We start from the raw sequence: 16,221 nt of genomic DNA, 5'->3' as shown, positions 1-16,221 counted from the left end.
TATCAAGCCCTGTGACCATGAGGGGATGGGGGGCTGATGCCCTTGCTTCTCTAATGTAGGACCCCAGTGATACACCTCCATCCTACTCTTGGCATCCACGACCTGCCCTACAAGGAAACACCTGGGGTACCCACAGGAAGGCCTCTTACCCTCCCCACTCAATTTTGCAATCACCCCAGGGATGAAAAGGAAAAGAGCCAGCTGCAGTGGGGTGGCACAAGAGGGTGGGGCATGGTTCTCTCTGACATCCTTCCTCTGCTAAAGTATTCAAAATATTTCTCTAGTCAGATATATGGCTATCACATAGCTATGTAAATATACAGCTATAATTCATAACTTTAAGACTCTCAAAACTGAAATCTCCAGGCAATGGTTTCCCTGGAGAACACTACCAAATTTTTTTTTTAATTAACACCAATTTTATACAACCTCTTCCCACAAAATAAAAGAACTTCCAACTTATTTTATGAAGCCAGTATTACCCTGAAACCAAAATCAAAGATAGTATATATTTTAAAAACAAAAACAAAAACCAACAGAACAATATATCTCATGCACTTAGATGCAAAAATCTTGAACAAAATACTAGCAATCCCAACTCAATAATGTATAAAAAAGATTATACACCATAACAAAGTGGAATTTATTCCAGGTAACGCAAGGCTAGTTCAACATTTGAAAATCAATTAATGTAATCCACCATATCAAAAAGCTAAAGAAGAAAAATCCTACAGTCATATCAATTGACACAGAAAAAGTACTCATAATATCTAACACTCATTCATGATTTTAAAAAGAAGACATCTCTCTTCATGTTAAGAACAGCAGGAAGGGGCGCCTGGGTGGCTCAATCATCCAACTTTGGCTCAAGTCATGATCTCAAGTCATAATCTTGCAGTTCGTGAGTTCAAGCCCCACGTCAGGCTCTGTGCTGTCAGCTTAGAGCCTGGAGGCTGCTTAGGCTTCTGTGTCTTCCTCTTTCTCTGCCCCTCCCCCACTCATGCTCTGTCTCTCTCTCTCTCAAAAATAAATTTAAAAACGTTTAAAAAAAAAAAAAGAACAGCAGGGAGTTATCTCAATTTGATAAAGACCATCTACAAAAAACCTACTCATAATACCTTACTTAATGGTGAAAGACTTCAATGTTTTCCCCCTAAAATCAAGAACAAGGCAAGGATGTTCATTCTCACCACTTTTTTTTTTTTTAATTTACATCCAAGTTAGTTAGCATATAGTGCAATAATGATTTCAGGAGTAGATTCCTTAATGCCCCTTACCCATTTAGCCCATCCTCCCATCCTCAACCCCTCTAGTAATCCTTTGTTTGTTCTCCATATTTAAGAGCCTCTTATGTTTTGTCCCCCTCCCTGTTTTTATATTATTTTTGCTTCCCTTCCCTTATGCTCATCTTTTCTGTGTCTTAAAGTCTTCATATGAGTGAAGTCATATGATATTTGTCTTTCTCTGACTAATTTCACTTAGCATAATACCCTCGAGTTCCAACCATGTAGTTGAAATCACCACTTTTATTCAACATAATACTGAAAGTTCTAGCAACTGTCATGAATCAAACAAAAGAAGTAAAAGGCATTACAGATTGGAAAGGAAGTAATAAAACTCTCCCTGTTTGCAGATGACATGATAGGCTATGTAGAAATTCCCATGGAATGAGGGTGTCTGGCTGGATCAGTCAGTAGAGCATGCGACTCTTGATCTCAGGATTGTGAGGGTGAGCCCCACATTGGGTGCAGAGAATACTTTAAAAAAATAAAGGGGCGCCTTGGTGACTCAGTTGGTTAAGCATCTGACTTTGGCTCAGGTCATGATCTTGCAGTTTGTGGCTTCAAGCCCCACACTGGGCTCTGTGCTGACACTACCGAGCCTGCTTGGGATTCTCTTTCTCTCTCTCTCTCTCAATCTGTCCCTCCCCCACTTGTGCACTCTCTCTCTCTCAAAATAAATACACTTGAAAAAAAATAAAAATAAAATAAAATCTTAAAAAAAGAGAAGATCCCACAGAATCTGCAAAAACAAAAACAAAAACCTCTTACAACTAATAACTGAGTTCAACAAGTATTATTATAGGATACAAGATAAACATTAAAAATTAATTGTATTTCTATATATTAGCAATGAACACTTATATACCAAAATTAAAAATGCTATTTACAATCACTCAAAAAAATGAAATAGTAATAAATCTTAGGTATAGAACATATCTAGGATCTGTAGAGAGAAAACTCCACAATGCTGGTCAAGGATTTCAAGGCCAAACTAAATAAATGGAGACACATACTGTGTTAATGCACTGGACAATTCAACATAATTAAAATGGTAATTTTCCCCAAGTTCATATACAGATTTAATGTAATTCCTATCAAAGCCCATCAAGGATTTTGTAGATATAGATAAGCTTTATCTCAAATGTATGAGAAAACAATTTTGAAGAAGAATAAAATGAGAGGAATAAATCTACCCAATTTTAAGACTTATAGTAATTGAGATTGTGTGGTATTGGCCAAAAAAAAAGAAAAAAAAGACACATAGACCAATGAAACAAAATAGAGATCCCAGAAATAGACCCACAAATATACTCAACTGATTTTTGGCAAAGGCACAAAAGTAATTCAATAGAAGATGAATAGCCATTTCAGCAAATAATACTAAAGCAATAGGACATCTGCAAGGCAAATAATAATAATACATCTCAACCTAAACCCTGCACCTTATTTTAAAATGAACTCAGATGGACCATAGAGGGGTACCTGGGTGGCTCAGTTGGTTGAGCATCAGACTCTTGATTTCGGCTCAGGTCATGATCTCACAGATGGTGAGATTAAACCTGTAGGGCTCTGTGCTGGGATTGGAGCCTGTTGAATATTTTCCTCTCCCTCTCCCTCTGCCCCTCCCCCTCTCACACACGCATGTACATGCACTCTCTCAAAAAAAAAGGATAGACTGAATGTAAAATGTAGACTCTAAAACTTTTAAGAAAAAACAAAGGAGAAAATTTTCAGGGCTAGGCAAAGAGTTCTTATTCTTGACACCAAAAACTAGGTTCATAAAAGGAAAAATTTATAATTGAGCATCATCGAAATTAAAATCTTTTTTTTTGGTTTATTTATTTATTGACTGATTTTGAGAGAGAGAGAACAAGAATGAGCAGGAGAGAGGCAGGGCAGGGGCGGGGTGGGGGACAGAGGATCTGAAGCAGGCTCTGTGCTGACAGCAGAGAGCCCAATGCAGGGCATGAACTCAAGAACTCATGAAATCATGACTTGAGTTAAAGTCAGACACTTAACCAACCGAGCCACCGAGGCCCCAAGATTAAAATCTTTTGCTCTGCAAAAGAACCTATTAAGAGAAGGAGAAGACAAGCTACAGAATGGGAGAAAATATTAGAAAACTACCTATCTCACAAAGGACTCATGTCTAGAACATGTAAAGAACTATTAAAAATCAACAGTAGAAAAGCAAACAATAATTAGAAAATAGGCAAAAGACATGAAGAGACATGTCACTGAAGAGAACGTACAGATGGAAAATATGTACATGAACAGATGTTCAACACCATTTGCTATTAGGAAAATGCAAGTTAAAACCACAATGAAATAGCAACACACAGTTATCCAGGTGGCTAAAATAAAATAAATAATTAAAAAAAAAAGACAAAACCAAATCCTGGTGAGGATGCAGAGAAAGTGGATCACTCATATATTGCTGGTGGTAATGTAAAATGGTATTTGCCATTCTGGAAAATACATTAGCAGTTTCTTGTAAAACTAAACTTATAATTACTATACAACCCAGCAATTGTACTCTTGGGCATTTATCCCAAAGAAATTAAAACTTCTATCACAAAAGATCTATACACAATGTCCATAGACAAACTAGAATCGACCTATATGTCCTTCAAGAGCTAAATGGTTAAACAAATTATAGAATATCCATCCATGGAATACTAGAAGGAACCAATTAGTGACACACAAAACAACTTAGGAATCTCCAGGGAACTTTGCTGAATAAAAAAAGCCAATCCCAAAAAGTTACATACTGTATGATTCTATTTATATAACATTTTGAAATTATAAAATTTTAGAAATGGAGAACAGATTAGTGGTTGCCAGAGGTTAGAAACAGTGGGGAAGTGAGGGTGGTAAGAGGGAGGTGGGTATAGTTATAAAAAGGCAACAGGAGGTATCACTGTGATGTCTGAACTGTTCAGTATGCTGACTGTGGTGGTAAACTCACAAACGTATACACACACTTGTGCACACACACATAAACTAATGTGTACAAGTAAAACTGGAGAAATCAGAACAAGACAGAATTGTATCAATGATGTCAACATACTGGTTGTGATATTATGCTACCGTTCTCCAAAATACCACTGGGGGAACCTGGGGTCCCTGTATTATTTCTTTTTTTTTTAAGTTTATTTATTTATTTTGAGAGAGAGAGAGAACACATGTGTGCATTCTCACGTGAGCGGGGGATGGGCAGAGCTAGAGGAAGAGAGAAAATCCAAAGCAGGCCGAGTTGTCAGTGCAGAGCCCAACACAGGCTCCACCTCACGACTGTGAGATCATGACCTGAGCCGAAATCAAGAGTCTGACACTCAACTGACTGAGCTACCCAGGTGCCCCAATCCCTATATTATTTCTTAAAACTGAATGTGAATCTAGAATTTCCTCGACACAATTTCAATTAAAAAATACAACCATAATATCATGACATATTAATGGTATTAATTCTGATTATGTGAATGACAGGATATATTTTAAAAGATCATGATGGGCGCCTGGGTGGCTCAGTCAGTTAAGCATCGGACTTCAGCTCAGATCATGATCTCACAGTTTGTGGGTTTGAGCCCCGCATCGGACTCTGTGCTGACAGCTCAGAGAGAACCTGCTTCAGATTCTGTGCCTCCCTCTCTCTTTCTGCACCTCCCCTCCTCACGCTCTGTCTCTCTCAAAAATAAAATAAACATTAAAAAGAGAGTTTAAAAGATCATGATGGGATAAACTCAAAATGAAATGCACCTAGGAAAAATGTGAAGTTCTATAATTAGGTCCAGTCAATTAAATCAGTGAGGGAGACCTGTTTAGGGAGGGTAACCTGATGATTAGGTCACTTAAGGATTTAAGCAACACACTCTGAGGTTGAATTACACAGTATGTCTTTCTTCATAAGAAGGCACCTAGGGCAGGAAAACAGCAAGAGATGTCCCAACCTTTAGGTGGTTCCATTGTGTTAATGCAATAATTTGCACTTGTGTGACTCTCTTCTACCTGTGGAACTTCACAGAATCCATTCACAAATCCATTGTGGGCAAAATACTCAGTCTCATTCCTTTATCAAAATGAAAACTGCTGCTTCTTTTTGAGGCCTAAAGGTAACGTCTTTAATATCCTTATGCTATTTGTATAGTGTATTCCAAATATCATCTTTGTTTTGCCCGGGTTTATATAACACATGTACACTGGGTGTGAGATGGAAAAACAGTAATGCCCATGAACTACTGAGGCCAGGCAACATTTAATAGAGTTACATAGAAAGTACAATGGCACTGCATGAAGAATGATTCCTTTTCTGCTAGGACACTAACCAGGAAATAGGAAATGACTCAATGAGATGGAAACTCAAGCCAAAAGTGATTCTTCCCACCTTCAAAGTGTTAAAAAAAAAAAAAAATCCTCTCCAACTGTTACAGAATATGGTCTTGAGAACACAGTTAAGGGGAGAAAAAGAAAACTTTGTTATCCACACAGCATTCTCCTTTATAAGAAGTGTCCTCAGTCATGTGTATTGAAGTCAAGTCTCTGAAGAAACCAGTTAAAAAAGACTCTACCTGATGTAACTGTGCAAGTGCAAAAACAAAGAATACAGTTGACCCTCAAACAACAAGGGATTGAACTGTGCAGGTCCTCTCATACACAGATCTTTTTTGATAAATACAGTACAGTACTATAAGTGTATTTTCTTATCCTTATGATTTTCTTAATGGCATTTCTTTTTCTAGCTTACTTTATTATAAGAATACAGTATATAATACATGTATTATATGAAATGTGTTAATCGACTATTTATGTTATTGGTAAGGCTTCTGGTCATTAGTAGCCTATTAGTAGTCAAGTTTTGGAGAGTCAGAAGTTATATGTGGATTTTCTATTGCACCGGGATTGGTATGTTGTTCAAGGCTCAACTGTATAGTCAAGGGGAAAGTAAGAGTAAACTTGGAAGTGTGGACAGGACAGAGATTAGCCACATTGAGGAGGGTGCAAAGTCTGAAAGAATTCTATCTCTAGCCATGCTGGATAGGAATTCGTGCCAGAGTTGGAGAGAGATCCTGGAACCCTCTGTATAATCTTTTGGTTCCTTGTAAATATTTATGCTTTTTTTGAATAAAGAAATTTAGCATCTTAAAACAACACACGTTTATTATGTTACAGTTCTGTAAGTCAGGAGTCTTACACAGGTCTCACTAGGCCTATGAGTTGGCAGGACTGCATTCTTTCTAGATACTCCAGAGGAGAATCTATTTCTTTGCCCTTCCAGCTTCTAGAGGCTGCCTACATTCCTGCTCATGGCCCCCTTCTTCCATCTTCAAAGCCAACAATGGCTGATTGATTCCCTTTCATGCTTCAAATTTCTCCTTCCTTCTCTTCTGTCTTCCCATCTCTCTCTCACTGCACCCAGAAAAGGTTCTCAATTTTTCATGTATTAGATTGGGCCCTCTCTGATAATCCAGGATAATCTCCCAGTCTCAAGGTTCCATAATATTAATCACATCTTTAAAATTCCTTATTCCATGGAGGGTAACCTACCGCAGGTTCCAGGGATTAGAGCATGTACATCTTTGGAGGACCATTTTTCTGCTTATGACATGGGGCTTACACTACAGAGGATATTGGCTCTATAAACGACACTATGCCCTAAAATTCCTCCCTCAAATACAGTCAATTATTGTAAGAAAATTACTCTGTATATGAGCAGAAGAAGAAAAGGCCAAGGCTGAGCGAGGACATGGCTGCTGAGCAGGCTGCTGGCATCACTCGCTGCTGCAGAAACTGGTGCCTACAACCCAGCTTTAAAAGGTACGCAAACAAATTCATGCCTCAGGAAAGTGACAGATTAATTCATAGTCTTAAAGTATGGTCTTTGGATCAGCAGCATCACATTACCCAGAAGCTTATTAGAAATGCAGACTTCAGGCTACAACCTACATTTTATTGAATCGGAATCTGCATTTTAACAAGATCCCCAGGTAATTCATACGCATATTAAAGTTTGAGAAACATGGGTCTAGAGGCTATTCTCAACCATGGCTGCCCCATTAGAATCATGAGGGAGATGGTTTGATTTTGTTTGGTTAAGTTTTGTTTTAAAATAATTTCAGACTTAGAGAAGAGTTGCAAAATATAGTACAGAGAGCTCCCATATACCCTCTACTTCATATACCCTTCTACTTCAGCCATCCATATGTACATAAGCATAGTACAATTATGAAAATCAAGATATTAACATTGATACAATATCATTGATTAAGCTTCAGGTTTTATTTAATGCCACCAGTTTTTCCCCTAACGTCCTTTCTTTTTTCCCAGGAACCAATCCAGGATCCCACATTTAGTTACCACATATCTAGTTAGTCTCCTCCAGTCTGTTCTTGGTCTTTATCTTTATGACATTCCCTTTTTTAAAGAGTACTACTCAGTTGTTTTGTAGAATATTCCTCATTTTGGGTTTTTCTGATGTTTTCCCATAATTTGACTGAGGTAATACTTTTTGACATGTATTCACAGGGAGTACATGATGTTAGTATGTCTTATTCCTGGTGGTGTTAGGCGTCTCTAATGTAAAAAGTACCATTTCCCCCTTTGTAATTAATAAATAACTTAGGGGAGATACTGTGACACTATGAATATTCTGCTTCTCCTCAAACTTTCATCCATTAATTTTAGCGCTTACTAATGGCTAGTATTTGCAACAATTACTGCTGGGATGTTCTAGTTAACAGTGATTTTTCCATTTATTAATGAGAATTCTGTAAGGAAGAGCTGTTCCTTCTCCTCTATTTATTTATTCATTTATTCCTTCGTTCAACTACTTATATTAGTATGGACTCATGAATATTTATTTTATTCTATTGTTACTTACTTTGTTACTCAAATAATTCCAGCTTTGGCCATTGGGAGCTCTTTGAGATTGGTTCCTGCGTCCTTTTGACTTACTCCCACTCCTCACTCTCTTTTTTCATGTTATTTTTATTAATAGAATTTTTATTTTTGGAATTATTTTAGATTTACAGAAAAAACTGCAGACAGTACACAGAGTTTCTATATATTCTTCACCCAGCTTCCCCCAATACTATCATCTTACATAGCCATGATATATATGTCAAAACTAAGAAACCAACATTGGTGCATTACTACTAACTAAACACACTTATTTGAATTTTGCCTGGTTTTCCACTAATGTTCTTTTTCCAATCCAGGATTTAATTAACGATACTCATTTCATTTAGGCATCCATCCTTTTTGGAGCACTTTCTTACCACAAATGTTCTAGACTTGTATTTTCTCTGCCCAGTCCTGGAACAAACCACTTCTCTCAGAAGGCCCACCCAGGGAGTTTTGAAACATCCCAATGGCCAGGAAGCACCCTAGATTAATTAAGTCAGAATCTCTGGCTGTGAAACCCAGGCATTTAAGAGCTCTCCAGGTGATTGCAATGTGCATTTGAGTACCACTAATCCAGACCTTACCACCCCCCCACCCCCCACCCCCCACCCCCCCGTTGCCAAAGAGTAGTTGAAATTATAATAGTGAAGTCCCAAACGCCAAAGACTTAAATGTATTTCCCAGCAGGTCTTTAGGTTTCCTAAAGACAAGAGACTCCCAATTTGTCCATCTATAATCAGCGCCTTGCCCAGAACCCAGCACATAGTGGGTACCAGAAGTGCCAAGTGATGAAAGCTAAGTAAGTGAAGCAAGGCTTGGCTCCCTTCATGAAATTAGCCTCAGCCTGACTTCCTTTTTCCTAATCCCCTATGTTGCTTTGGATATTTTTGCTGCTAAGTAAAGGCTGCCCACCGCAAAGCCCCTGGGCAAAGTTTCCAGGCAGAAATCCTTGTTTCTCCTCCCTACAATTGACGCCATGCTGGCTTCCTCCCACTGGGTCTGCTGTCAGCTCCCCTCATTTGGGTTCCTTTCTGCCACTTTCACCTCCAACGGTCTTTATGGCAAATGCTCAGAAAAGGTAGTACCATTCCTTTATTCCCTGTATTTTGTCCTCCCTTTTCCTGGTGTGCTTCAGTGTCTCAGCTGCTTCTGCAGAGAAGTGCAAAGGGCACAGGCTCTGGAATCAGCCAAACCAGAGTCAAATTCCAATTCTCCCACTTACGAGATGCATAAACTTGGGCAAATCACTGAACCTCTTTGAATCTCTGTTTCCTAGGATGTAACATGGGGATAACACCACCTACCTGACAAGATTGATGTGAGAAGTCAAGAGAACATTTTTGCTAATCTGGAGCACAGTGTGTGCTCAAAAACGGCCAGTGTGATTGTTGTGGCCATTATTATTGTTGTTGCTGTTGGTGGTAGTAGTAGTAACAGCAGCAGTAGCAGCAGTAGTAGTATGGGAGTAGTAGTAGTGGTGGTGGTAGTAGTGGGAGGGGGAGGAGGAGGAGAAGGAAGGGGAGGAGGAGAAGGAAGGGGAGGAGGGGGAGGAGGAGGGGGACAAGGAGGAGGACAAGGAGGAGGATGAGGATGAGGAGGAGGACAACGAGGACGAGGAGGAGGAGGAGGATGAGGACGAGGACAAGGAGGAGGAGGAGGAGGAGATGGAGGAGGAGGAGGAGGAGGAGGAGGAGGAAGACTAGGAAGAGGAGGACGAGGAAGAGGAGGACGAGGACGAGGAGGACGAGGACAAGGACGAGGAGGACGAGGAGGAGGAGGACGAGGAGGACGAGGAGGATGAGGAGGAGGACAAGGAAGAGGAGGACGAGGAGGACGAGGACGAGGAGGAGGAGGATGAGGACGAGGAGGAGGAGGAGGAGGAGGAAGACTAGGAAGAGGAGGAGGAGGACGAGGAGGAGGAGGATGAGGAGGAGGAGGATGGTGAATAGACTGTTTGTGCTAAACCCCTGACTTGTGCTTGTGCAGATAAACCACAGAGTGACCTCTGGAAAGACCAGCAATTACCTTTACCTCATTATAATAATAAAATCTCCACCCAAGGAGGAGCACACGGTCCATTTACCTAACATACACTGTATGTACAGGCATGTTGCCTTAAGGTGCATGTGTGACCTTATGCCCACCTCTATATACCATGACAAGGCCTCCCTATCTGAATATTCATCCTAACCCTAAATAAAAGGAACCCATTCACCCTTGGGAGTTACTGCTTTTGAAGCCATTCCCCCATGATCTCCTTATCTGCTGCAAATACAAGTTTTCTTTGTGCAACAAATGAAGCCGGTGCAGTTTCTGACTCCTCAAGAAGCAAACTCACATGGGTTCAGTTACATAACTATGTATGGTGATGGATGTTAACTAGATTTATTATGGTGATCATTCTGCAATATGTACAAGTACCAAATCATTATGTTGTATACCTGAAAGTAATATAATGTTATCTGTCAAGATACCTCAATAAAGGGAAAAGAACCTGGGGGGAAAAAAGCTGAGCTTTCCCCTTCTCATTCGGCCTTCCCATCTTCTCCCTCTGGCTTAGTGCAGGGAGTGTTTTTCTGGCAACTTGTTCCACCAACTGATCAATCAGCTAACCGACCAATTAACCAACATGTTTAGCCTATGCTAGGAGCTGCGAGGACACCAGAAAAGATGCCCAGGCCCTTCCCTCAGGTCAGTGCAATTAACAGAAGTAGCCCACCCAAGTAGAGTATGTGGGGTCAAGGGTCAAAGGGGAGAGCAGTCCAGCAAGAGTCTGAAAGAAGAGCGACCCATCCAGAAAGATGATAGGAGGTTGGGCCGGAGATGGTGTTTCTGGTGGGAAGCATCATAAAAGCCAGGAGGAGGAAATGAGGGTGTTACATGTCAGTGTGAAGACAGCAGCTGCCTGTAGTTTGTATTTGTTGTCAAGGAATAGTGAGAAATAGACTTGAGGCCTGAATATGCTGGGTCACGAAATAAACAGCAGATTTGAACACCATGTGTTGAGCAACTGGGACACCATAAATCTGATGTTAAAGCCGATTCTAAACATTTGCAAATCACTTTAGCAGTAAGTTGTTGCCGAATTGAAACTAAAACAATTAGTTCTCAGTTAAAAAAAAAAAAAAAAAAAAAGACAAGACAGGAAGTACTCAAGGCTCCTACCAACACTGCAAAGTGCCCAGTACCTTGGAGCATTAAAATTAGAAATTTCTCTTAAAGGTGTTTTGACATGAAGAAACATCAAAGACTAAAGAGCTTCAATTTTGGAACAATAAAGCATGTAGGTACAAGCAGCCAGGGGTGGAGCAGAGAAAATTATGTAAACTGACTGGTAGGGAAAATGCCCCAAACCAAATTTTTTAAAGTGCTATGGAATATCCAACTGCTACTCTTTCTGCAGTGATCAGGAAAGAAGTCCAATTTTTGTAAGTCTTATACCCGATATCAAGGTTGCAAAGTAAGCCTTTTTATTCATGTGTATTTTGTTAGAATCTTTATCTTACTTTAACCTGTCCTTACAGATAACATCTCCAAAGCACACAAAGACTGAGATGACCATGTTGTGCCTTTTAAAACCAGATGAGATAAATAATAAAATGCATGGAGCTCTGCTAACCTTTAAACTATTTGTTCTGACATTTTATTTTTCTAGATTGTTCTGTGACCATTCGGAAACAGATTTCCAACTAGAATGCTGGCTTTTGCTTTGTGATATGGGGATGAAGGTTTAGGAAGTGAGAAACCTTTTTATAGAAACAGACATAAGATGTTCTACACATATGTTACAACTCCAAATTCTGCTGAAGTTATTTTTCACCTTCTTAACCTATATTTGAATCCCAAGCTATTGGCTATATTCTAATTCGTACTTACCAATGAGCAAACATGGAATCAAGGTGTAGAAAAACCACATGATAAGACTTGCCAAAATTTCTTCTAGAACTGTAGAGGGGGTCTGTATTTGGCCAACTCAGCTTGACCCGGAACACCGTTTCTTTCCAGAATGAAGCATTCTGTCCATCTCAGCCATCCTTGCTTCAGAATGTAGATGTTGGAGCTGAGGTCTGAATTGCTGTGAAGCCTGAATTGTTCTAGGAGGAGCCAGCCCAGACAGCTCAGAAGGGGCGGGCTGTGCAGCACCCTCCTTTCTGTCCAAACCCATATATTGCATCAGAGGGAGTGGTCTAGGAGAGCTCCAGAGAAAAGATAATAACTCTGAGGAGCTTCCATAGAGGCCCCACTGGTGGTGAGCCAGCAAGATTATTTTACCCTCTCATCAAATAGCTATCCTCTTCCAAGTCTCCATCTTGTGAGTTCATTCAAGCTGAGTACTTATTAGCTCCTTGTGCTACATACTTCAGAAAAAGTAGTTAAAATTTTTTCTTTCTAATATAAAATTTTTAAAAGGTCAGAAGGTAAAGAATATAGCTTTATATTTGCTTCTATTGGCAAAAGGAAAACCTGGAAGGAGATACAGAAACTAACAAGATTGGTTACCTTGGGGCAGAGAGAGAGGGAATCGGGAAGATGTAGGAGAAAAATGGGACTGACTCCTTGCAATATATTTTGTGTGTTTGGGGGCTTTCCTTGGAAATTTTTTATTGTGGTAAAATACACATAACATAAAATTTACCTTCTTGATCATTTTTAAATGTACAGTTCAGTGATATTAATTCAAATTGTGCAACCATCACCACCATTTGTCCCCATAAATCTTTTCATCTTGTAAAACTGAAACTCTGTATCTTCCTTCCCCTTAGCCCCTGGCCACCACCACTATACTTTCTGCCTTTATGATTTTGACTACACTAAGTATCTCATATAAATAGAATCATGCAATGACTTGTCTTTCTGTAACTGACTTACTTCACTTAGCATAATGTCATCTAGGTTCACCCATATTGTAGCATATTGCAGAATTTCCTTCTTTTTTAAGGCTAAATCATATTCCATTGTATGTATATACCACAGTTTGCTTATGCATTCATTCACCCATCAGTGGACATTTGAGTTGCTTCCACCTTTTAGCTATTGTGAATACGCTGTTATGAATATGGGTATAGAAACATCTCTTTGAGACCCTGCTTTCAATTCTTCTGGGTGCTGTATCTTTTCATACTGTGTGATGTATACATTAGTGGGAGAACATGGGTTTTAGAGTGCCGCAGATTTTGTTTCCAGTTTCAGAACTTATTTGCAATATAACCTTAAGAAAGTTAATCACTTATTCTTTCAACAAACATTCACTAAGGGCCTACTGTATACTAGATCTGGGAATTCAATAGTTCCTGCCCTAAACCAAAAACTTACAAACTAGTGAGGAAGATAGGTATGGAACAAATAATAAATCAATATTGAAGATGAAGTGACAGAAATATAGGAGCATTAAGGTAAAATATCTAACCTAGCCTGGGGGATTAGAAAAGTCATCCTGAAGGAAGGGACTTTTAGGCCGAGTAATAAATGCTGAAAAAAATTAGTGAGGCATGGTGTACTTAGGAAACTACAAGAAGTTTCATTCACATGGAGAGCAGCAAGGCTGGGTAATGGGGCTCAAAGGCAGACAGAACCAGGATTCCAGACAGCTTTGAATGCCTTGTTGAAAGGTTAGAGTTCATTCTGAGAGCAATGAAGGTCAAAGGAGGGATTAAAAGCTCAAATCTGACCATGTTATTCCCTGCATTTGAGCTTTAAAAAGTTTATGACTGGAGTGGAGAAAACAAACAATAGAAGGGGCCAAACTGGAGGCAAGAGGACAAGGAGTAAACTATGTTGGTCAATAAGATGAGAGATGTTGTTGGCTTCCATTAGGTTTTCCTAGGTCTGTAGACAGAAGTGACTAAATTCAAAAGATGAAGGAGGTAGAACTGACAGCTCTTAGATTTAGAATGGATTAGGAGGGTGGAGAGGGAGAACATGACTTTCAAGTTCTAGGTTTGAGTAACTGGGTGGATGACAGCACCTCAATTGAAATAATGGAAAGGAGGAGGGAGAGGTGGTTTAAAGCCAGGCAGGGTTGAGGGTGGTACAGTAAAAGGTTGCATGTGTTAAGCTTGATACACTGCAACTTGAGATGCTTATGGGGCAGCTGAAGTCTAAGTATGTTAACGATCTTTGTCTCAAGTCTATGGGGGTGTCAAGGGTATGGCGCCATTTCCCCTACCTTCAGCATTCCAGTGGTAGCTGAGACCAGGAAGTGGGTGAGAACATTCAAGGAGAGTATGTAGATTAAGGAGACATGTGGATGTGCTCCTGGAGAAGACTCACATATAAGAACCAGCACAAGAAAAAAGAAACAGGGAGAAAAAATAGGTCACAGAAATAGCCCTGGAACAAACTATGGTCCTGGAAATGATGAAGGATGGAGAAATCAAGGGGGAGTGCAGAAGTGTCACTGAATTGATCGTTGAAAAATGTCCCCTGGATTTAGCACCAGGAAGGCCATTGTAATCTCACTAAGAGGAGTTTCAGTGGAGAGCCTGGATCAGAAGATAGGTGTAGGTTGAAAAGTGGATGGGAAAAGTAGTACTCCTTTGATGTGAAGGGGAAGAAAGCAACTCCATAAGCCTCATGTTTTCATTAACACAATAGACAATATTTTACATAGTAGTTGTGGGATTAAAGAATACAGACAAAACAAATTAGCCCAGTGCCAGGAAATCAGTAGTCTTCACAAAGCTATATTAACCATTTGTAATATTAATAATGTTAACAATAAACACAGGGGTGGCTGGCTGGCTTAGTCAGTGGCAGATGTGACTCTTGATCTCAGGGTTGTTGGTTCGAGCCCCACATTGGGTGATTACTTAAAAATAAAATCTTTAAAAAAATACAGTAAATAGTTTACTCTAATTAAACTAGCCCTTTGGTTAGCTCTGCTAGCTAGCCCTTTCCAGCTCCCCATCTTATGGTTTGGCCCCTGGATCAGCAAAGAAAGGCTTCCAGTTCAAGATCTCTATTAGAGGTAGTAGTTAAAAGAATGGGCTCTAGAGACACAATCAATTGGCATCTGGGATCTGCCACTTACTAGCTGTTTTTTAGGCAAGTCATCTAAACAGTCTGTTTTAGCGTCCTCAATTATAATAGTACCTAATTCCTAGCACTGTTGTGAGGACTAAGTGAGATGGTACACTTAGAATGGAGTATAGCAAAGTAAGTCTACAGTAAATATTAGCTATATATATATATGTATTTTACTACATCATGGTCAAGAACACTTGGTGGATACTCTCCTCGATCCCAGCAATGTGAGTCAGTGGCCACATCTGTGTCCTGACCTCTGGTCACCAGCTGATTGTACAGTCTCTCACTGCTCTCCTGGCATCTGATACTGGTTCCCTTTGCCTTTGGGTCTGCTTCATATATGCTGGCCTCACCACCTGTCCCCAGTTTTATCTTTGTTCTCCCAGTCCTGGTTTCCTAATTCCTCTATCCTAAATCCCCTTCTGCCCACAATCTCCATGTGTTAAAAGCTAACAATAAAAGTCAACGTGTACTGGGTATCTACTATGTGCTGGGAATTGTCTTAAAGACTTTCCACAACCATAAACATTTCCATGTTTTATACAACAGACTTGCGAGGTAAGATTTGATTTCCAACTTTTCAGATTAGGACAGAGGGCTCAGAGAAATTTATTTACTGTATATCAGAGAGCCTGTCAGGGATGGAGACAGGAATTCCAACCAAGGTTTGCATAACTCCACGTCCCCGTCATTCACCTTACTGTCCTGTAATGTGTTTGAGGAGCACAGTGTGGTGAGTGATCCCAGAGATTAGCAATGGTTCTAGGGAATAGACAAATCTCAATAGGGAATCCTAAGGATCTAACAATTTAGATTTGGGTCAGAGAGATGCATTCAGTTTAGCATTCCAGCTGGGAGAATGGCATGAGCCAGGCCCAGGGATTGAAAAGTTGCAGGGAATACAGAAGAATGGAAAGGAAAAGGTAAGTAAACAGAAAATGAGACAGAAAAACACTTATTTACTTATGCTGTGGGGGAAGGAGAGTTATTCATCAGACTTTGGGTCTTAGGA

At 39.8% G+C, this 16,221-nt stretch overlaps 1 protein-coding gene across 2 annotated transcripts in view; it reads right to left on the bottom strand.

The window, feature by feature from the left end:
- The window catches only part of IL20RB (interleukin 20 receptor subunit beta), a 34,062-nt gene extending 21,496 nt beyond the window's left edge, over positions 1-12,566 (bottom strand). For both annotated transcript variants that reach the window (XM_047100024.1, XM_047100025.1), the window contains exon 1: positions 12,060-12,566. In XM_047100024.1, coding sequence (XP_046955980.1) covers positions 12,060-12,099 — 40 coding nt within the window. In that variant the 5' untranslated portion in view covers positions 12,100-12,566. The remainder of the gene's footprint in view (positions 1-12,059) is intronic.
- Between the last annotated feature and the right edge of the window lie 3,655 nt (positions 12,567-16,221).

Source organism: Lynx rufus, unplaced genomic scaffold (genome assembly GCF_022079265.1).
Source record: "Lynx rufus isolate CCGP_SWC_20201006 ecotype Redwood Valley unplaced genomic scaffold, mLynRuf1.p SCAF_5, whole genome shotgun sequence".
NCBI lineage: Eukaryota > Metazoa > Chordata > Mammalia > Carnivora > Felidae > Lynx > Lynx rufus.
This window is presented reverse-complemented; position numbering and strand designations above follow the sequence as displayed.